Source organism: Cheilinus undulatus, linkage group 10, assembly GCF_018320785.1.
Source record: "Cheilinus undulatus linkage group 10, ASM1832078v1, whole genome shotgun sequence".
NCBI lineage: Eukaryota > Metazoa > Chordata > Actinopteri > Labriformes > Labridae > Cheilinus > Cheilinus undulatus.
The window spans coordinates 32,421,129-32,445,298 of NC_054874.1; the positions used below are offsets into that span (position 1 = coordinate 32,421,129).

The 24,170-nt window shown below is 38.6% G+C and overlaps 1 protein-coding gene across 1 annotated transcript; it reads left to right on the forward strand.

The window, feature by feature from the left end:
- The first annotated feature begins 1,547 nt into the window (after nt 1-1,547).
- f8 (coagulation factor VIII, procoagulant component) lies at nt 1,548-23,015 on the forward strand. The gene is made up of 27 exons (XM_041798050.1): nt 1,548-1,834; nt 2,213-2,319; nt 2,643-2,765; nt 3,627-3,839; nt 4,335-4,517; nt 4,657-4,760; nt 4,886-5,006; nt 5,105-5,372; nt 5,458-5,632; nt 5,811-5,898; nt 6,039-6,250; nt 6,968-7,112; nt 7,379-7,588; nt 10,209-10,990; nt 11,630-11,772; nt 13,563-13,728; nt 13,843-14,082; nt 14,217-14,445; nt 14,531-14,713; nt 15,020-15,136; nt 16,377-16,448; nt 16,588-16,673; nt 16,808-16,963; nt 17,848-17,992; nt 18,089-18,237; nt 21,754-21,936; nt 22,045-23,015. The coding sequence occupies exons 1-27, from the start codon at nt 1,683-1,685 to the stop codon at nt 22,192-22,194; spliced, it is 4,902 nt and encodes a 1,633-aa protein (XP_041653984.1). The 5' UTR covers nt 1,548-1,682; the 3' UTR covers nt 22,195-23,015.
- The last annotated feature ends 1,155 nt before the right edge of the window (nt 23,016-24,170 follow it).

A 24,170-nucleotide genomic window follows, 5' to 3' on the forward strand; every position in this document is an offset into this window, starting at 1 on the left:
TTCAGCTACAGCACTTTGTTAACCATAAAAACTCCTACTACTATTAAACTATTGATAAGAAAGGCAAGTTGTACAGTAAAATATAATTTTTCCATATCGGCAAGTTCAATAATAGAATTGATCTCAAACCAGGTTGTTCAGTTAGTCCTATATAATAGCCTTAATAATAAAGTACAATACACACAGCAACATTGTTAAACACACATGACAAGTGTTAAACTAATATAAGGTTAAACACTTAAAAATGTCTATATTGGTCCACACTATACATAGTTAAACAAAACTTTTGAAGTTAAAATTTTACAGCATGACAAAGCTGCAGCAACAACTGAATATCTGATCTGTGGCAAGGTGGGTCTCCTCTGGTAAGAATAAAGCAGATTTAACCTTATAGCAAGGCAATGCATATTGATGAGATAAATACATTATACATCCTTTGGAGGCACCTCTGACTCAATGGATAACTTCACTCATGGTGCAAATGTGACTCACAGCAACAATCCACCAGAAATATAAGCAAAATTACCCCAGCAGAGATCACTGCACAACAGACAACACACAAACACAACTAAACGCATAGAAAAATACCCCTAAACACTCTGCCCAAGGGCATGGAGGGGAACTCCAGCTTAGATCTACTGACTCTTTACAGAGTTGAACTATCACTGGTGAATAAACATTGTAAAATAACTCCAACACTGAAGATAATTTCACTGAGAATCTGGATAAAATTACACTTTGGGATAAAAAATCAACTCAAAAATGTTTAACCTTGAGATATCAACACTCAAACTTGTTCCGTTCACAGCTGTTTGGAGTTGTGATGTGGAATCATTCTCTCACTGTATAGTCAACAGAGGTGGTAAAAGTACAACAGTATTGTTCTCAAGTAAAAGTTCAGTCACTCTGGTTAAAACCTACTTAAGAAGAAACAAAAAATTCTGATTTCAAAATACTGCCTAGAACCCCCCAAAAAACGACTCAGTTACAGTAATCTGAGTAAATGTAAGTAGTTACTCTTCACCCCTTCCATCAACAGGCTGTTCAATGTAGTTGCATTGAAACAATTCCTCCACAGCAGTGTGAAAGCCTCATTACCGTTATCATAACGCTTGCTTGCAGTTGGGTGGCACAACAGTTATTAGGTTTCGGGGGGGGGGATTACTTTTTCACATAAGGCCAGGTAGGTTTGGATGACTATTGGCCCTTTATAAATGAAATCCGTTAAACACTCCATTTTGAATTTACTTGGGTAATTTTTGTCTAATGTCAAAATGTGTTTAATGGTCTGAAACATTTAAGCGTGACAATATGAGAAAAAATAAAATAGAACAGGAAAGACTTTTTCACAGCACTAGTTCTCTAAAAAAAAAAAAAAAAAAAAAGCTGTGTTATGTGAGGCTATGATAGCATAGGCAACAGTGAACTCTAACGAATCTGTTCGTTTTGGGGGCTGTATTTCATGAATAACTACGTGTCAAAAGTCTCACAAGGGAATCTGATTTTATCACACCAGGGCGCGCGCAATCTCTCCAGCACACTTCCTCCACGCGCCCCCACTTCAATGACTTCAGCTAAAACTTGAGCTTCCCCCCCTACCTCGTCCTCTCTCCTCCCTTTAAATACTTCAGTTCAGAGGAGTGAGAGCAGAGACCGGGCATCGCTTTGACCCGTACACCGCGATGATAGCGACCCTGCTGCCGCTTCTGCTGCTCTGCTGCTCCGCCGGAGAAGCCCAACAAACCGCTACCCTCAAAGACTATTATGTAGCAGCTGTGGAGATCGGCTGGGACTACATCCATCCGGACGATGGTGACCCAGCACCGGATCAAAGGTGAATATGTCTTTGTTTGATCAAGCTGAACATCTCTGGGGGCATTCAGACTAACCTTTAAACCTTTTTTTTTTCTTTTTCTGCTTCTATTATCACATATTTGGGTTAAATTATTTTTTTTAAATATATGTATTTTTTCTGTTGCTTGCGGAAGGAAACATTTTTATTTTAGCTCATTTCCCCCTTTTGGTAGCTAAGTTGATGTTTTGGTTATTTTCAAGACATATGTTTACTCATGAAACACAGTATTTCTCTGATAACAAGTTTATTTCTTGATTTTTTTTTTAAAGTAACTGGTCATTAGGGAAAACTGAGTTAATTTTAATGTATTTATGCATGATATTACTTTGTTTCATTTTAATCTGCTTTTTGTTTTAGTTTTAGAAGACAATCCAAAGACATTCCTCAGAAATACATTAAGGCAGTGTACAGGGAGTACACAGATTCCACATACACTGTCCCCAAGCCAAGGCCGGCATGGACAGGTCAGTATCATGCCTCATTATTCGTATTTTACTTGATTTTGTTACTTTTGATAACAATTAAAACCTCATATTAATGCCCAAAGATTAAAAATGGAGGAAAATCAATAGGCAGAACCAGCAACATAAGTGTTGTTAGATGTTCAGATCAATCCAGGCAGTGATTTTAAGACCAAAGCTGTAGAAAATAATGTTGTTTGCCTGTCTTTTAAGCACACGTAAGAGAGGTTGAATGCTGCTATTTGAGGTCAAAGCATTATCAAGTATGTTTAAATCAAGGGTGCATGTGTATGACTCAATAAAAGTGTTGTATCATCTGGTTTCAGGCATCCAAGGTCCTGTGATTACGGCCCAGGCTGGAGACAGAGTGGTGGTCCATTTCAAAAACCTGGCCTCTCAGCCGTACAGCATCAGCCCTGTGGGGATCAGCTACTGGAAACAGTCTGAAGGTAGAAAGCAGAGTGGAAAGAGCTGAGGTCACCATTTACATGTGAACTTTTTCTGCTTCTCTTCTGTATTTCAGCCTTAGCATCAGTGAGTGGCATCCTGATTGTGTTGTTCATTTTTTGAATCAGCATTTTGACTCATAATTACTTCAAGTCCATGTTACAACAAAATGAGTCATGGTAATCTTTGAAAATCCTTTGAGCAGAGTAGTTCAATCTGAGTTTTCAGGAAAAAATCTAAATCTGTACTTCTCACTCATTTTTTATTTATTAATTATGTTGTTTTAAAAGTATTGAGTATTTGATTTAACATGACATTAGTAAGAACACAAAAGATAGCATGTAAGCTCCCATTTATTCCTCAGAAAATACAGTGAGCAACGGTTATCATTATCTCATGTGGGCAGTTTCCTGAGAGCCAAACGGTCATACTTTAAGCATGTGTTATCCACACAGAAGTCCAGAAAGGTTATTAGACTACCAAGCCACAAAAAATGTTTGGATATCCCTGATACTGGAAGGTTTAAAGGTTTATACCCCCTACAAGAGGGGTTGGCATGTGTCCTAAAGCTGCTGGAGATGTAAAGCAGTCATTTCCTGAAAACGGCTCAAGCCTTCCTGCCACGGGGTTTGATTCCTATAAGAAGATTCAACATAAGCTGAAGCTGTCACAGCAAAGAATGAAGCAGATCATTTCCCATGAGAGTGTAATATTTGAGGGGGCAGGCATCAGCATTCCAACTTTCCACTATCCACTGCGTTTATTCCCTGAGTAAGCTCAGACCAAATGCATTTTCCTTTTACTACTTTGACTCACGTCCAGTGCTGCATTTAGAAGGAGTCATGCTGTATCTTTTCTTCCAGGAGCCAGCTATGATGACTCCACGGCAGGTCAGGAGAAGGAGGATGACGCCATCCCTCCTGGAGGATACTATGAGTACATATGGGACATCAGCGCTAAAGACAGTCCAACAATCAGTGATCCAGAGTGTCTCACCTATTCCTACTCATCCCAAGTGGACACGGTCCGTGATGTTAACTCAGGACTCATCGGCCCCCTGCTTATCTGCAAATCAAGTAGGAAAAAACATTATTGTTTAATAATCTATCAAAGTATGTTAATGTTGCATTCCACAGACATTACATGGCAGTTAAGGGTCTTAATGTAATTTATTGATCTCCAAAGCCACATTTGCCTTCTCATAACCCACAAAGACACACAGTTATAAAGAAACATTGAATACAGGTAAAGTTTTGTGTTTTTATTAGTGGTGGTTAGAATCCTAAACCATCTAGTGCAGTGCTTCTCAAAATGTTGTCTAGGCCCACTGATGGGGGTCATTTACTGTACTTACTACAAACTTTTTTTTTCTCTGGTATTTAATCATTAACACAGACTTTTGCCCCACAAAAAAGACAGAAATCCAACCAACACACTGATGCTTTGCACATTTTTTGTTCTCAACACATTAATCTCAAAACTACTATTATGGACTTCCTGGTGGCACACGAATGATAGGAAACACAACACCTAATACTAAATGTCATCAATATTGTGTCTTTTTTTCTCAGGTGCCTTCAATGAAGACGGCCAGAGGAGAATTCAGGCAATTGTCCTGCTGTTTGCAGTGTTCGATGAGACAAAAAGCTGGTATGGGGAGGTAGGAGAAAGAAGGATCAGAGACAAGTTCAGGAGGAGCAGTGGCAGGAAAGAATACCACACCATCAATGGATATGTCAACTCTACATTACCTGGTAATAAAAAGCACTGGCCGTAGACCAGCAGTTTGTTCCATGAGCTTGTGTTGTAATGTTAAGTGCTCAGTGTATCAGGGGTCCATACAAGAATGTGGCCTCACTCTCTCGCTCTTCCTGGTTGTGTTTTTGTTTGCAGGTTTGAAAGTGTGTCAGAGCCGCAGTCATGTGTTTTTTCATCTGATTGGGGTGGGCACTGCTCCAGAAATCCACTCCATTCAGTTTCAGGGTCACACTCTTCAGGTATGTTTTGATATCGTAGACAGAACCAGATCCTGTCTGACCAAAAGCAAGAAAATAGAAAAAATATGCCATGACGTGTGAAATTCTGTTTAATTAAAATTATATTACATGTGCTTTTTTTTTAGGTGTTGACACATCGTAAAGCCACCATGGAGGTGACCCCAATGACATTCATCACAGCAGAAATGAGACCCTCTAATGTTGGCCGCTTTCTCATCAGCTGTCAGATTAATGCTCATCGCCACGGTAGGAAAGAGCCGAAAAGTTTCCTCTACTGATCATAAGTTCATTTCCTGACTAAATCAGAAACTCTCATTCTGATTCAACATCACTTCCTTATTCAGATGGTATGAATGCTTTCTTCATGGTGGAAAAATGTCCTGAGGCTGCTGCCCCACCAGGACCGGACCTTCGTAAAGCCAAGTACAAGGATGACGGCTACAGTGAGGACTACGAAGACTACGATGACAGTGTGTTCAACACTATCAGCTTTCATACACCAAAAGCACAGATCAGATCCAACAGGGGAGAGCAGTCGACAACCTGGAAGCACTACATCGCTATTGAAGAGGTCGCCTGGGACTATGCTGGCCATCTGGAACCCACAGACAGGTAGAAAGGATGATCTATGGAAAGGAAGATGAAAAAATCAAGGATGTACTAAACTGAATTTCCTCTTTTCTCTGTGATGCATTAGTGAGTTGCAGTCCAGATATTTGCCTGAATCTCCACATCACCTGGGCTTTAGATATAAAAAGGTAGCTTATGTGGAGTACACAGACGGATCTTTCACTCAGAAGAAAATCAGCAACACTGCTGCCCCGATACTGCTGGGTCCACTTCTTAAAGGAAAAATCAACGATCAAATCCACGTGAGTGGCCCACATTTTTAGGCACATAAAAACATGTACATTTCCTTTTTGGTACAATAATACTTAAGCTCAAACAGAAGACATTTTCAGCTGTGAACAGCTTGATTAAACTTCTCCAGCTGTATTAAATTCTTTGTAAGGCTTTCTACTGACCGACTGGTTTGAACTGTGTCTCCAGATCACTCTCAAAAACATGGCTGATCGCCCTTTCAATATCTACCCTAATGGTCTTACCCAGATAGCTCCAAAAAACAGATCCACCAAAGGTAAGGTTCTCAATTTTATCTGTACCACACCCAGAAATCAACAAGGCTTTTCTATTTTCTGGTCTTGTTTGCTGTCACTATGAAGTTGTACGCTTATGTTTGAATAAGATTTTGACTTTATTTTAATCATAACTCTGCAGAGAAGGACCTGCGCTCAATGGGAGTGCCCCCCAATGGGACATTTAGTTATGTTTGGAAGTTAACAATCGATGATGGACCCTTAAAGGGAGACCCCCAGTGTCTGACCCAGTTGTATCAGAGCACTGTTAACCCAGAAAGGGACTTGGCCTCAGGGCTGGTGGGCACCCTCCTTATCTGCAAGCAAGGTGCCATAGACACCAGAGGACACCTGGTGAGTGAACGCTTATTTGACTTAAACTCATAGACTAATAACCTTGCAAAGCAGATGGCACCGGTTTGCTTGTTTTTTATTGGCGAATCCATTGTGCAAAGCTCCCATCTGAACCATTTGGGCCCGGTTAGAAAGTGACAGGACCAATCAGCTACGAGGGGCAGAACTTTCAGGCACAGCAGAGTCGTGACGTAAACAAGCAGCAGCAAGAGCTGGTGCAGGTATGGAGGAAGAGATTAGCGTGGATGCTGCCAAAGCGCCAGTTTTATCAGAACTTGACAACATTTCTTCATTAAAAGAAGAACAAAGAACAGCAGTGAGTTGTTTTCATTTCAAAAACAACAAAAGTCCAGTACTTATATGTATATAGTTGCCATGTTTTGTGTTATTCCCCAGTGGTTGCGCAGGCGCAGCTTGCTAGCGGCTTCGTCACGTGCTCTGTTGCTCTGATTGGCCCGTAGAGATGTGACAGACAGAACATTCACCCAATCATACCCCGAGGATTTTTCAAAGCCTCTGCCTTTTCTCAAACATTTCCTGTTAAAGCTTTCCCAGATGGATGTGTGAAACACATCCATCTGGCGTGTCAGGTTAATAGACTAATGCTTTTTACAGGAAAATCACCTATAGCAATTTTAAAAAGTTTAGGATACAGGTAAAGCACTAATGTTGTTTAACACTCAAGTGTCTCTTCTTTTCAATCCATTATGTCCACAGTTTGGCCCGGATAAAGAGTGGAGCTTGGTATTTGCTGTGTTTGATGAGAACAGAAGTTGGTATTTTGATGATAACATGAAGAATTCCACCCTCATCTCCTATAACACAACTGACCCTGATTTCTACAACTCAAACTTAATTTACAGTAAGTTCATCAAGGATTTATACAAGTACGTTTACATGTTCAAAACTGCCTTCAGTGGAATGAGAGTATTTATTAAGATAATGACTGAATGAATGGCATAAGACAAAAATTACAGTCTGAGCTTTTATCTTTTTAATAAAGACTGTATTAGATCTTTTTTCTGGCCAGCTAACAAATGACACCTATGTTGTATAACAAATACTTTACATTAATACATAATATGTAAAATAAAATGTAGAAAACCTTGAATTTTCTTTTTCCATCAGGCATCAACGGCATTATGTTCATCAAGCGTCAGTTTGCAATCTACAAAACTGATGTCACTTTTTGGCATGTGGCCAACGTGGGCACCCAGAGTGAGTTCCTGTCAGTTTACTTCACTGGAAACCACTTTCAGCACCAAGGCCTCCACCAGTCGGTCCTCACTCTCTTCCCCATGACTGGTGTGACTGTGACGATGGAACCTGAGGTTATAGGTAAGGCTGCATTCTCTAGTCACCTGAAGTAACTTCTTATTTTGAACATGTCAACCAAAAATGTTTGATTCAGGCCTCGTCCACACTTAGGCTTTTTTTAATGTGCACACATGCTATAATCTCAAAGATATTTGGCCCTCACTAAAAATAAGACTTTAAAACAGTAAGAGATGTTGAAATTGCAAGAAATCCCACATGACTAATCAATAGTTTGAACAGTTTTTTTCCAGTAGAGCAAAGGTATGACTATATTTACTATATACTGCATGTTACACCATGATAAACCATATATACAGTGCTTAACACATTTATTAGACCACCTGATATATTTGTCTCAGAGACCATCCAGCATCATGAAGTGCTTTAATGCGGACTTCTTTCATTTTCAGTGAGCTCTCCACGTTTTACCATTTTGGACAGGAATGAGGGATTTCAAACTGAATTTACCGAAATTTGAGCCGGCTCACTGGGCTTCTCTGAGAAGTCAGAAATGAATCAAGGATAACATGCAACCACTAAAACTATTTTTTCTGTTCAGGAATGCAAGTAAATAACTATAATTTGACATATTAATCAAGTATAATAGCATAATGTGCTTTACTATTTTTTCAGTTTTTTTGTAAATCAGCAAATTTGAAAATTCATGGATAACAATAATAATTATATTTTAGCATTAAAAATGTTATTTGGGTTAAAGAGCTTGTACATATTGGTGTATTAACCATTACAGAAACATAACAAATGATTTTGGTAATTACCAATGCTGTTGATTTAGGGCAGCTGTGGCATAAACCTTATTTTGGTTAGAGTTAGGGTGGTCTAATAAATTTGTTAAGCACTGTACGTTACAGCACCAGCTGGAGTCGAGGAAAAAATGTATTTGCTCCAGTGGTTTCTGAATTGAGTAGAAGGGAAAAGGCAATAGTTTAAGCGTGAGTGCAGAAAATCTAAGTAAGAAGTTAAATATTTGAGACCAAGCAGACATATAAGCACACAGTTTAAAGCACAACGGCAGGTTTCAAATGGAAAGATTTGCAAAAATAATTGAGCCCAAAATGAATAAGTCATGCTGACAAAATGTTAACATATGCTCTTGAGTTTTGCAACAATAATGACTCCACAGTTTATATCAATCCACTTTAATTCATATAGCACATTTTATAGACATTGGGTCTTATTCACCAACTGCTCTTAATAAAAGTTTGTTCTTAAACCCCCCTTATGCAGATTATTAGAAGATTCTGACATTTACCAGAGTTTTTTAATGCCTGATTTCTTAGCTAAGAACAACATCTAAGAACACTCTGCTCTTATGTATGTGTAAGCGCTGATGAGTGGATAAAATGCTTTATTTTGCTCTAGCACTTAAAATTGCTAGATTAAGAATGAAACAATAAAATGTAATTTGTAATTCTATTTTACTGCAATTTAATGAAAAAAAACACAAAAAAATGCAAAAACAAAACATGACTAATATTGTTAAGTATTGTTTTTAAACATGCAGTGTTTGAGCTTAACCACAAAATGTTAAATTTTAAATATAAATTTAGCACGAGGAGTTTTATCATTAGACGTTTACTTAAAACACTAAAAATCTATCTTCGCATTGTGAGTATGTAAACATCATTTAAACCCATCAAAGTATAAATGGGTTTAAAAGACGTTTCTGCGTTGTAAAGAGTTAGGTTTCAGGATAAATGTACGTTTTAATCAAATCATCCTCACACCACAGCATGATGCATATCATTTCTGATGAAAGCCCTGTCTGATCTATTCAGATGTCCAATACTAATGGCAAAAAAATAATAAAATATTCCTCTTTTGGTGTCATTCGGAGCCGTAGTACTTCCACTTTAGGACTATAAAAGTATTTCAGATTATTGTGAACGACTGTAGTTTGTTTTAATTTGGATGTCCCTAATATCCTGATACTTCTCCTCTTACTCCTGTGTGCCTTGTGTGTTTGCACACAGCACTGCAGTCTCTGGGCCATATATGGGTGTCAAAGGGGCTTTTCTTTATGCTAATTAGAAGAAACGTGCATGTACCTCCAGCTTATGAGCACCATTCATCATTCATCACCATTCATCAGAAATTCAGTGATTAAAGAACGTGTCATGACCCCTTGGACTTGGACACTTTGTTAAGAATGGTTTTAGAAAAATTTAAGAAAGATATTGGTGAGTGAGGACCACTAACATTATCCAAGTGCTGCACCGTGATTAAAAAACAGAAACAAAATAAGAGCACTATGAAATCAATGAAGCAGTTTAAAAATGCATGATAAAAAGTAAATCAAAGCCATAAAAACACAGGAATTAAGGATATAAATAAACACAAAAGGACAGAGACCACACAACTTTCATGCTGAGTAAAAGCCAAAGAGTAAGAATAAGTTCTACGAAGCAGTTTAAAAGTTGGTAAGGTCAGGGATAAACTGGATAAATATTAATAATTTACATTATTTACAACCCATAAATTCACGTTCATTCATGTAAATTCTTTAGAGTAACCAGATCTTTGCTTATTGTTGTCAGAAAGAGAAGAACAGACCTTAAATTGTCCTGATTATCTTGTAGTATGGGTCTTCTTTAAGTCATTTGCTTATGTCCTCTCTCAGGTGAGTGGGAGATTAGTGCCTATGACAGCAACCTGAAAAACCGTGGAATGAGCTCCCGCTACTCCGTAATTCACTCCAACAATGGAGAACTCTCACTGGTTGACCATGATGAAGACGAAGACATCTCTGAGTATATCGATCAGCTGCTGCCAAGGAGCAGAAGGTCTCACAATCGTACGATGTTGGTTCCAGTGTGCAACGACACCACTCAAACAATAAACAGCTCTGGTTTAAATGTCAGTGAAGGGTGTCAGCTGAAGGAAGTGGCTGTCACATCGCTAGAAGAGCCAGACGAAGGAATCCCACTGGATATCTTGGAGGAAATCGGTAGAGAAGGCGAGTGGGCTGATTCTCAAAATGGGACTGAAACTGGGGGGGAAGTCGTTAGCAGGCAGAGAAGACAGACTGAGGGTAACTGGACAGATGTAGACATCAGCTCTGGAGCCTCTGAGGATGAATACACTGGGGAAGGGATTGGAGATCAGACTGTGGAAAATGAAACTGACAGTAGTGGTGTAGGAAAAACGGAGGAAATAAGTCAAATGTTTAGTTTAGATAACAAGACAAAGAAGGTGCATGTAGAAAGCAACGAAATCTTACCAAACAACCATCCACTGCTGAACAGGAAGATCCATTCAGAAGAAATGACTCAAAACCATATTCAGTCTGAACGGGATCGACTCAGAGTGGACACCCAGCCTGTGGAATACAACTTGACTGATGTTTACAACTACACAGCATGGACTGATCTGTCCCTTGAGTATGACGATTACGGCACTGAGGTAATTTAACAGGGATGTTGACATTAAGAGAACAGTCAGAAAAGTAAAATGTGAGCTAAATTTATTGAATGAAATCACAGTGTCAACTATAAATGATGTCAAATTCGTTCACCATGTTAGCAGCGCCATCATGTCTAGCCTTCACTCCTCCTTGCAGGTTCTTATGCCTGTGCTGGTTAAATAGTGCTCTGGTCATGATGCCAGTTAAACCTGACACAGACTAAAAACAATTTTACCTTTGTTTTCTAGACTAAAATAATACTATAATGTACGGCTCATATGAGACTCCATGTGTTCACTGTGCTTGTTAACATTCAGGCAGTACAGAGAAAATAGTAGGCAATTTAACCGGAGCTGCAACCAATTTATGACTGTAGCCCTGGCCTCCCTTAGCGGCTTTTACCTTTTAGCACCATGTCTCATCAGCATTGTGGGCCATAATTGATGAAAATATGAATAACTAACTAGTGGTTGTGGTCCAGATTATTAAGGGTAAGGTTTTATCATTTAGTCAGCTGGTTATATGCAACCCTGCTTTTTAATGTGTGTTTGTCTTATGAATGTTTATTAAGTGGATACACTTTTTTGATTTTGCCAATCTTTGTCCTAACCTTCTGTATTTTCTGTATTGTATTAAAGCTGAACAGCACAGCAGGTCTATTTGGCACAGGTTACGTTAATCCGCGCTCTGCAGAGACTAGATATGAAACCTACTACATCGCTGCAGAGGAGATCACATGGGACTATGGCATCACAAAACCTCATCAGCTCATCAAACCCAGGCAAGAATACAGTTTTATCCATCTTTATATGCAGGACTTTGTTAGACAGGCTGAGGAATCGGCTGTCTTGCCTACTAACCTTGGCAGTCTGTTGTGCCTGTTTGTCATGGAGCAACAGTCAGAGCTCTGACTGGAAACAAACTCATGTCTTAAGATACCTTTTAAGCTTATCTTTTTATCAGTGCAAACTCAATATTTTATGCAACCTCATCTGACTGGGCCACATTTTTGATATTTTGATACTATTTAAAACCAGGCTTTGAAATTATACAAACTCAAAAGTAGCAAAGGCTAAGTAAAACATTTGTGCAATTTCAACAGTGTGCAGAAAGTTCCTGCTTTTGAAGTCAGAACATAAAATTACCCAATATTGAAAAATAGATTTATATTGTTTGGTTTAAAATACTTCACATCAAACTTAAAAAATCCAATATCATGACAACCCAGCAAAAGAGCCAAATATTTAGGGCTGTAAGAGTTAATCCATTATTCATGATTACGGTGAGGAAGGTCCTTGATTAATGTATTAGCTTTTTTCATGTGATTGATCTCGTGCTTTACTGTCCCTTTAAACACACTTTAGTTACACCACTGCGTGACCTCCTTGCTGCCACAGTGATGTAAAATAAGTCCACCACTGCTCTTTAAAGTCTCATTTCACTTTAATAGAAATCTCACAGACAGCTCAGTGGACATATCAAGAGTCAGCTGCAAATAAAGCCAAAAGAAAAGTCATTTGCCCTTAGTAAAAGGGCAAATGTTTCAAATGCAAAATAATGGAATTCTGAAACGGGGCACATTTTTCACAATTTTAACAAAAATTCCAAGATTAATTTTGATTTCATGTTCTAATCATTTGACATCCCTTAAAATCTTGTTTGAGCTTAAATTTCCCAAATTCTGTTATCTGCTGTTACATTGAAATGCTAAAATTGATGTTCCAGCTAGGGCTCTCAAACGGTTAAATTTAGATCACGATTGGATGCAGAATAAGTGTTCCTGATCACGAGTAATCTGCCCATTTTGTTGCTATTTCAAATTCTGCTATTTTACATGTAATACTGTTTTTGTTTCATTTTGTAACTTTGCACTGTCTTGTACTAAGGGTAATTCTCTTCTTGTTTGTATACAGACCTGCTTCTTTTTGTTTTTCTGTTTTTTTTTTTTTTTAAAGGAACTTTAGGAGAAGATTATGACAACTGAAAAAGGAACTTGTTATTGAGAAAGGAACTTGTTATTGAAAAAGATAATGGAATGTTAAAAAGATAAATGTTTGGTAACACCAGGTTCAGATGACCTCTGACTTGAAGTTTTTTAAAGTGAAAAGTGAAATAAGACAGTGGCGTATTAGTTTTACATCAATGTGGCTGCAGGAAGACGTTGTGTTTAATGGTGATTTGAAACATTTATACTGATTATGGCCCTAATAACTGAGATTGATGCATTAATGCTAACAGCCTTAGCTTTATATTTCTTTTTCTTCAGGTATCTTTGTGAGCCTGTGCAGGTGAGAGATATAACAAACTAACATGGTAGGAAAAATGTAGGTTTTAGTGCATCAGAATTTACACATGCTATTTATTAGCATGATGCTAACTTGTGAGTAGGTCATCATGCTGATGGTTAGCATGTAAGTGGAGATCCTTTTCTTTCTTTCTAGTTTGGCTGAGGAGTCTGTTTAACTAAAACTGCCTCCCTGATGTGTCTCCTTTTATAGTCTGAACAAAGGCCTGTCAAAGAAAACTAAATGTATAACTTTAATGTTAACTTTATTTTAATTTTTTCTTTAGAGAGATGCGTCGAGGAATGAGGAAATTCCTGCCAGAGTATAAGAAAGTTGTGTTTCGAGCCTACTGGGATGAAAAATTTGAGCATCCTATTGGCAGAGGAGAGTTCGAGGAACACCTGGGAATCATGGGACCTTTCATCAGAGCTGAGATTAATGAACGTTTCACTGTAAGGAATGATTTTGTCTAGGAAAAAAAACTAAAATTAATAAAAAAAATCAAGAAAATGTAGCAGTAGATTCAAACTGCATGACTCTTCTTCATCCTCTCTGTCTGAATCAAGGTGCTTTTTAAGAATAAGGCATCCAGGCCTTACTCATTCCATCTTCAGGGAGTCTATGATCATGGCCATGGAGCTGGCATCACACAAACCTACTCCCCTACAGCTCCACCAGGGATCCCAGGAGAGCCAGTGCCTCCTGGAGAGGCCCGGACTTACAATTGGAGAATAACCAAGAATCAAGGGCCATCAGACAGTGAATTTGACTGCAAGGCTGGAGCTTACTACTCCACTGTGGACAAGGTCTGTATAGATCTCCTCTAGCTTTATTTTCCATGTATAAACAGCATGCGAAGGTTTGTCAGTTATAGTAGCTTCCATTAAAAGGCACCTGTACATATAGAGGAGAAAACAAATGTTTCTAAAATGTATTACAGGAGAGAGACCTTCATTCAGGTTTGATTGGTCCACTGGCGATCTGTAAACCCGGCACACTCCGCACTCATCAGAGAACACAGCCAGACATCAGGGAGTTCTCTCTCCTTTTCCATACTTTTGATGAAACTAAAAGCTGGTACATGGAGGAGAACCTGCAGCGGCATTGTGCTCCACCCTGTCAGGTCAACACTGAGGATCCCTGGTATCACATCAGTAACAAGTTCGCAGGTGGAGACTTTATAAAATGTTTGGATCATATGTAAATAAAAGTCTATTTTATTTCTCAGAAATAATGTGGAGCTTTTTTCCATAGCAATCAACGGTTATGTGGCCGAGACTCTTCCTGGACTGTTGGTTGAGCAGCATCAGCAAGTCCGATGGCACCTTCTGAATGTAGGAGGAGATGGAGAATACCACGCTGTTCACTTCCATGGTTTACCTTTTACTGTTCATGCTGAACAGGAGCATCGTATGGGAGTCTACAATCTCTTCCCTGGTAAGCAGACATCAATACACTCGTGAAAATATGCAAAATATATGAAAAGACATTCATCCCTGCCTTTACATAAACTTAAAGTTTTAGTTTTAGGGAGTCATTATCACACCTGCTAAATTAATGGATAAAAATGGTTACCCATTAGGCTGATTTTGCTTTATATAAAATTTAATAACGTTATTTATCAGTAAGACCCAGGATTTCCTTGATACCTTTTTTGTCCATAAGTGTTTTAAGTTATGAGTGTACCTGCACTCTGATAACCTTGGCCTTATCCATTTTTGATATTTTTTACATTAATGGTAGGGGTGTTTGGCACAGTGGAGATGAGGCCCCCCACAGTTGGCACCTGGCTGGTGGAGTGCAATATAGGAGAGTACCAGCTGGCTGGCATGAGAGCTAAACTACTGGTCTACAGACAAAGTAGGTAAAAGCTGTGAAAAATGTATGTCAACAGAGTGTGTGTTTATATGAAGTTCCATGATGTAAAATCTTAAATATAACAAGAGAAGTAATAAGAAGCTACAGATGATTCTTTTAGCCAATCATTGAGCTTTGGGACTGGATTTGTTTGTTGGTTTAGCAGACCTAGAACAAAGAGCAAACAGGATGAATCACTACCAATGGCTGTTTGCTCTGTTTTTCAACCTTTTTTTTTTGTTTGTTTTTTTTTTTCTTTTTTGGTGAACAACTTTTTTATTGAACCATTGCGAATGAAACATCTAGTGACATCCATACACCTTTTATAAGCATACCCCCCCCTCGTGTTTTTCAACCATTTTTGAAGATCCACACCTTCCAAAAATCACACAGTTTAATGAAAGCTGAGTCCCTGTCAGTAAGAGTTTGAATGTAAAGCTGCACTGTCATGATACTGATTTGCAATACAATATAGTATGTAGTTATTAGGACTGTAAAACAATTAAAATGTTTTGATTAATCTAAGAATTTCTGTAGTTAATTGTGATTAATCTCCTTTTTTGCTGCACTTTACAATTCCACTATCTTGCATCTAAAACTGTCATTGTTTAATTTTGGATTATTATCCTGCTTTAAACTAAAGGCATATAACTTCCTGTTTGGATGCAGACCTGCTTTTTTATTTTGAGTGAACATTTTAAAAAATAGATTGATAAAAGATTTTGACATGAAATTAACCACAAAAAAAGTATAAAAAATAAAGCAAAACCTATAAATTTTTGCTGTGCCAGGCAATTTGAGTTAATAGACAGGGACACTGATGTAATGGCATCATGGAATGAGCATGAATGTCTTAAAGTGTAATGACAGCTGTAGAAAATGACTATTGTTTGGGAAAAGATACACTTTTTGACTTGATAAAGAAATTACAGATTTGGAAACTGTGGGCATGATTGCTTAGAGAGGTAGAGGCTATTTCCCACATTTTCTACACCTAGAGCAAGCCTGGCGTTGTGTAATCCATGGGTTCATGAGGATTTCCCATCTTGCTCGACCGATCGATCTGATGTAAATCTGTAGTGTCAAATGTTGTTGATTCCAGTGAAATCAGAACAGAAAAATAGATTGTGTTCTTCAACACTGTTTCAATGTAGGGATGCCACAGAAATGAATTTGAAGGTGTAATTATGAGCATCTGGAAATCAAACCCACTCTTCTGAGCCAGAAATGTTCTCATCTGCAGGATGTTTGATGCCTCTCGGGATGAAATCAGGACTGATCGAGGATTCCCAGATCACAGCATCAGATCACATTGGTAAGACTATGGTTTTAACTAAACAAACCTTAAAAATTACAGATTCCAGGAAAAATAACTTTGAAACAAGAAGAGAAAACACCTGTCGTTATGATGTAAGATTACAATATATAATATTATGTTTACATTATGTTTACAGATAGCTGGCAACCTGCGCTAGCGAGGCTGGATCAGTCTGGCTATATCAATGCCTGGATGGGTAGGAACAATAAGTCATGGTTGCAGGTAACTCCCCACTATACTGCATGATAGTGTGCCTAATACAATTTTTACATAGGATATGTTCTTAAAACATGCCCTTCAATAGAATACAAGCACAACACAGCAGGATGAAGTATAATGCATGTTTGTGTCATCAGGTTGACCTTCGGAAGCCCACTCTCCTGCATGGTGTGCAGACGCAGGGAGTCAGTTCAAGACTGAGGGACCACTTCATCAGAATCTTCAGCATCTCCTACAGTATGGACCAGGAAACCTGGACCACTTACAGAGGAAAGAACATAAAGCAGAAACATGTATGTCTTCCTCTGTTGTGCTCACATACAGCTTATCTGTTTATAAAAGTTCAAAATAAGTGAGGAAGAAAAACATTAATGGCCCTGTCAAGATATTATATGGTCATTAATCTTAGAGACACTGATGCCTCCAGAGAATCTCCAAAAAAAACTAGACCATCAGCAACATGGCTGACTTTTTCTGCAATGTGAATTTTAGTGCCTTTAAACGCTGCTAAATGTAGTTGTCAAGCAAGTCAATTTACAGCATGCTGTAAAAGCAGCTTTTTTTACATTTACAAATGTAAACCGCAGTTTACTAAAAGATTTAAAGGTCAAGAGCGGACAGAAAGATGCACTTTTTTGTCAACAGTAACTTTGCAAAGGAGATGAATTTGTCTGTCATCAGGCGAATCTGTCTTGCAAAACTTCAATCTACAGTTACCGTGGATGTAGCTATACTAGCAGTTTTATCAGAACTTGACAACATTTATGTATTAACCGAAGAGCAAGAACCGCACTGAAAGCCTTTCTTAGTGGGAAATCTGTTTTTTCTTTCTTTTCCAAACAGCTTCGTCATGAGTTTATTCCACCTGCTGTCTCAATGAACTAATAGTGAACAACATGTGTTTCATCGCTCTGATTGACCCTAAACATTTGTCCAATCAGCCTCCAAGATTGTTTTTCAAAGGTTCTGCCCTTCCCAATCACAGACTATGGACCATGTTATCCTGTGTCTTTAGTTTGCAGTTAAAGAAATGACTGTTCTTTTTTCAGTGTCTAAAACTAGCATAAACCATTTCCTTTAATGTGATTACGCAGAGGTGTTTCTCTGAAAAACACAAATCTATTAGGATGATCCTTTAGATCCTTCTTTGCTGAACAATCACTTTTCTCCATTTTAGAGATTTCTTGGCAACTTGGACAGCTCCAGAGTGAGACAAAACCTTATCAACCCACCGTTTATGGCTCGCTACGTCAGGATCCATCCAATAGACTACAAGCAAAGGCCTGCTCTGAGACTGGAGCTGCTCGGCTGTGATCTGAACAGTGAGTTTATACAAACAGCCGTAGAATTTCATCCCAAACTCATTTAATGGTGTAAACATGCTGTGAATGACTCTGTTATGTGTGTGTTTGGTCCAGGCTGCTCTATGTCTCTTGGGCTACAGAGGAAGGAGATTCCTGACAAAAGCTTCAGTGCTTCCACCTATTATTCATCTCTGTTGCGAAGCTGGGTGCCCCACCTTGCTCGCCTCCATCTAGAGGGCAGTACCAACGCTTGGAGGCCAAGGGTGAGCACAAACAGACTGATCATGATATTTCAATTTACTACAAATACATAACTAAATCTGCTCTCTTGCAAAATGGATAACTTAATAACAGCAACAACAAGCAGCATACTGCATGACTTCAGCTAAGAAGTTAAAATGAGTGACAAGTTTGACCTGAGACTAACAACATAAGAAGAAGCAGCAGTTACTTTAATGAGAGACAGTTTTCTTATTGATAGCCTGTCCTCCTGGTTAAAAGTTCTCAGTTCAGTTTTACTTGTGCTGCCTTTATCTCTCTATAGCTGACCTGAAATTTTCCCTAAGAGATTCTTGCAACCCTTTAATTGTCCCATTTAAAAAATCAGCATTGACTCATTGTTTTCAACCAAATCCACGATCTTGTCCTAAACCAAATGGTCGCACCTTAAAAATGTTAACTTAAGTGGTTAGGTTAAGGCACCAAAACTATTACGTTTTTTTAATTGGATGAAAAACATGTTTTAGGTTATGATAATGACACCTTGATTACACATACACAAGACTTCTGTGTTTATCCTGGAAATCTCAGGGTGAGCTGCATTTGTGCACACAAACAGCAGCATTTTTCACCCTGACTTTATTTGGAAACCTTTCCCCCTGGTACCTTTACCACTTCCTTACAGTGAATTTACCCCCTGGTAAAAAAAAAAAAAAAGCTGTGATACAGAGCCGCTGTATTGTATCTAAATCCCACTTGTGACTGCAGGAGCTCTTAGTTGGCTCACAGTTTACACACATGCCCCTCAAGGTAACCTGGGGTCTCTCCTTATTACCACTTTCCACAAAAGTTTCACCCCTCTCTCTTTTTCGCTCCACTAGTCTCTTTCTGCAGAAGTTCTTCCTCCCGTTTACTTTGGGTTATAAGAGTATCCTCTTAAATCCACAGTTAACAACACGTCATCCTCGCTTGAGTCAAAATGGCTCATTTTTAGTTTGGTTTATTGTTTTTCCCTTAAAAAGTTTGCAGACCCAAAAACCTGATCAGCACTGAGGTGGAAGAATATGTTACATATTTGTTGCATTGTAAAATAGTGCCAAACACAGGAAAAGTAAAGTAAACAATTTAATTTTCTCTGTGTAGTGTATATTTAAGCCAGTATTGATAGATTGAACAGCTATAGCCACCTCAAAGAGGAAAGATTTAGAAGAGCAGAACCAGGATTTATTTTTTGGTGCTGTTTACTCTCAGTTTAACCCTGGAGGTCAAATGATGAATTTAGAAATATTTTATTAAACTTTGAAAACATCTGAAAGACTTTTTTCAGAGAAACTGTGTAATAGGAACAATCAAACCGTTAGCATCCCTTATCTCTCCTCCCTCAGTCTTTGAATTATTCTGCCCTGTACTTCGTCACCTCCTCCTCCTCAGCTTATCTCCTTCACACTTTGCAGCTCTTGAACTGCAGAGGTGTGACTTTTCCTTCTGTCAAGTTGTTGAGCTGATAATGAAGGTCATGAGTCAAACGGTAGTTCTTGTGATCTATGGACAGAGGCCAAATATTATCCGCAGTGTCGTCAAAAGTCTACGATGAAAACAAGCAAGCAAGGATTTCTCATTGTTCTTTAACTTCGGTTTGAACAGGAAAACATTCTCTTACATGTGTTTATAAAAACTTGAACATGTGGTTTTTGGACTGGCATATGCAACTTTTCCTGTAGCTGAGCTACTCTTTAATAAAGTTTCTCCTGAATGATAGACAAAGGGGTTAAAATCCCCTTATAAACAGCTCTTGTGGTTCTACTTGTTGTAGCCACATTATATAAGTGGAAAAAGATGCACGCCCAGAAAACATGATCCTGGTTTATAAGTTTCTGACTCGTCTGAGAGGAATGTGGGAGAGGAAGGGCTGCGCTGTTCTCTTTTGGCATCACAATATCTTTCTGTTTGTTTTCCATTTGCTTTGGCTACTTGTGTTTCATTCAGAAGCTGGTATCAATTCATTTCAGTTCCATTGCTCTTTCTCCAGTTTACCAAATGTATTCTGCTCTTAACCTTTGTATTTCCAGTCACGTGACAAAAGACTTACATGTCCCATTATCCTTCAGTGAAATAGAAGATGTGGTTTTTTTATGCTTTTTTTCTAAATGAATCATTGAGCAATGACTTATCCTTTTTCAACCATTCAGCCTTCTCACCACGCTGGGGAAGAGTTCACAACAGTACAGATAGAGGCACAATCAAGATGTCCTGTTGCAAGAGTACAGCTCAAGGAGAATAAACGGGCTATTGAAAAATGTTTTGGTCTGGGATACTCATACTGAAGTGTAGCATTCACTGGACATCTACCCTGAAAGACGCTATACCTTAGAATATTTAGGTCTACTGAAATTTTAAGCGACAAAACACACTTGATAAAAAAATTAAAACAACCCCATGATGAAGCTATGCTGTTGTGATGGATGCAGTATGTAGGTTAGCATGGTCTTGCTGAAAGGCCTTCCCTGAAAGAGACATTGTCTTTATGGTAGCATATGTTGCTCATAAACCTCTACTCTTCAGCATTGATAGTGTATTTTCAGATGTGTCAGCTGTCCATGCCATAGGCACTATTGTAACCCCATACCATCAGAGATGCAGGCTTTTGAACTGATAACAAGCCTGATGGTCCCTCTCCTCAATAGTCATCAAGACCCGGCATCTGTGGTTTTCAAAAAGAGTTTTCCATTGTGCCTCAGTCTTTTTTTAAATAAGTGTTGGCTCAGAGAAGACAGCAGTTTCTGGATTGTTTTCACATATAGCTTCTTCTTTGTATGATACAGCTCTAACTTGTGTTTGTGGATGGTACGGTGAACTGACAACGATTTCTGGAAGTGTTCCTGTGCCCATGAAGTGATTTCCAGTACAGAATCATGTCTGAGGACCCAAAGATCACAAGCTTCCAATATTGTCTGACCTTCAGCCTTGTCACTTGCACACAAAGCTTTCTCCAGATTCTCTGAATCTTTTGATGATATTATTTACTATAGATGTTAGCATATTCAAAGTCTTCATAATTTTACCCTGAAATGTTTTTCTGAAATAGTTCCACAATTTTTAGATGCAGTTTTTTTTTTCGGATTAGTGAACCTCTGCCCATCTTTACTTCTGAGAGACTCTGCCTCTCCAAAAGGCTCTTTTTATACTCAGTCATGTTAATAACCTCTTACCAATTAATCTAATTAATTAGTAGTAAAATACTCCTCCAGCTGTTTTTATTAGTACTTTCTTTTTTTAGTACTTTCTTTTTTTAGTATTTTGTTGCCTCAGCCCTACTCTTTTTAGATATGTTGCTCCAGTTCAACATCTGATATGCTGTTAATGTCCTATTGTGAGTAAAATATAAGTTTATGAAAGCCCCAAACCTTTTGGAATTGGGGTTGTAAATGTCACACCTTTGCTCTGCTTCTTGCACTGGTGCTAGAATTACAGCAAGAATTTTTTGCTTTTGTTCTCTTGACTTAATATTTTCTATCTTTTAGATTTGAAAAAAAAAAAACCTCTCTGTTCTTTTATTCCAGAATGACAACCCCCACGAGTGGCTACAAGTTGACTTGGGAAAGGTAAAACGCATCACAGGAGTCATATCACAAGGAGCACGTTCAGTGCTGACCCAAATGATGGTGACTGAGTTCTCTGTGACTGTGAGCCATGACGGACACTCGTGGAGCAGCGTGCTAGAGGAAAGCTCTCAAAGAGAAAAGGTAAGCCTGTGCTTGGGGCACATTCAAGGTTTTTTATCGAGTGATGAAAATGTATCAGACAAAAACTTTGGTCTTTTCTCTCAATTTATATTTTTGCTACTACCGCAGATCTTCCCAGGGAACAATGACCCAGACGAGGAAGCTCTCAATGTTTTCGACCCCCCTCTGTTCGGCCAGTTCCTCCGTATCCACCCACGGGGTTGGATCAACCACATCGCCCTGCGCCTCGAGGTGCTGGGCTGTGACACGCAGCAGTGACTTTAACACCCTCAGCTGAACTCACCAGCACCACACAGCAGCAATGTAGTAGCTAAACATTTCCTTGCTTCATTTTGGAGTTGTGATTTTGACAAAAAGGAAAATGTTATTTTTTAATGCAGAGCACTGATTAATTTAAATATAGTGAATGTAACCCTTTGTTAGAGAGGCCACTTTGTTTACATTTTCAATCTTGTTCACATGGTTTCTGGTCAGTTTTGAGAAGAAAAAAATGAATGTTGTGTTAAATAAGAAAAAGCGTTTTGATGCTGTGTTTAGAAAGGATAGTAGGAATGTAAGTCAGAGACAACAATACTGCACAAAGAAAACCCTAAAATCAAGTATTTTTGTCTGTTTCCTAGCAAATATATCTCATAATGCTTAAAATAAAATATATTTTACATGATGAACAGATGAACCTGTTGTCTAGAAAATTACAAAGAAAATGAAGCCTGGACCGCTTCTTAGTGGATAAAAAAAGCTGCCAGTGCAACAAACAAACCTTTTTCTCAATTAGTCCATTAAATTTGATTCGGTGTAAGTTTACAAGATATTTTAATGAGAAATTACACAAATGCACATGGTAAGATTTGAGGTTTTTAAAGATTTTGGGTTTCAACAGGGCCAGTATTTTTAAACACTGCAGAGCTGCTCAGCAATTTGTTACCTTTTAAGCAAGGAGTTGTGTTATCGATAGAGAATTTAAGCGTGTGTAAATATTTCAGACTCGATTGATGTATAAAGTTGGTTGATGTACATTGTTGGAAAAGTATATATTTATGTATTTTTCTGCGCTCTAAGCTTTTATATAAACAACGAATCTTGAATCTTTATTTTTCATGTCATTTTATTTGATTAAAAGAATCAAGTGATTTTAAAACTCAAGAGTTGAAGTTATCATACCAACGAGAGGCCTTTTTTCACATCAGAAAAAGATGTAGCGCCTTCTCTCTTTGCTTTGTTTTCCCTCCTTTCCGCTGCGTAATCTCTGTTCTTCCCATCCGTCTTCAGTCCAAAACGTTCCTGAGCTGTTTTTATGGCTTATCCACCTCCACCAGGCCCTCCCTACTGAAACAATGAGCCTCTCTGCTCCAACAAAGTTCAGTTACACGTAAAACTATGCCGTCATGTCGAACAGAGGACAAATAACTGCACCCCACATAAGGGGAATAGTAAGAACAACAAAGTGTATGTTTGTTTGTGTCTAAATGATATAATTTGGGTCTGGTTGTGTGAAACATGATCCTGAGCTGTAGCTCTATGTGTGTTCAGCTGAGTGTTATCACCTCTTTATCAGTGGAGGAAGTTTCCAGGCAAAGGGGGATGTCTGTTTTATTCAGAGGACAATAATATCAGACAGGACATGCAGTGGCAGAGACAGAGCAGTGGCACACTCAATCTCTATGAAAACAGTAACACACCATCCATTATCTCAGCAGCAGACACCTGAATGTATCTTAACAAAAGCAAACACACACAATCTCACCCAAAAGTAGGAGAGGTGAGTGTAGGCTGTGACCTGCTGCCCTGCTTTGTCTACCTATCCACTGCTGGGACAGTGTTTGTGCAGTATGTGAAAGGAGAAAAGACAGTGAGTACATGGATTCAAAATGAAAACAGCTGAAAGCTTCCTAGTGGCATTCTCATTTGCTCTGCAGTTTTATAAACATATTTTGGAGGTCAAAGGTCACTGACACCTCAGATCTCAGAATGCATTGTTTTGTGGGGGCTGGGGTTAATGTGGCACAAACCTACACTTAACCTTGCAAAGCAGATGGATTAACCTGTTTACGTGTTTCTATCTGGCAAATCCATCTTGCAAAGCTCCCATCTAAACAGTCTGGGCCTGGTTAGAAAGTGACAGGACCAATCAGCGTCGAGGGGCAGTACTTTTAGGCCCTGCAGAGTCATGACATGAGCAAGCAGCGACAAGAGGCCAGCGCAGTTATTGCGGAAGACATTAGCGTGGATGCTGC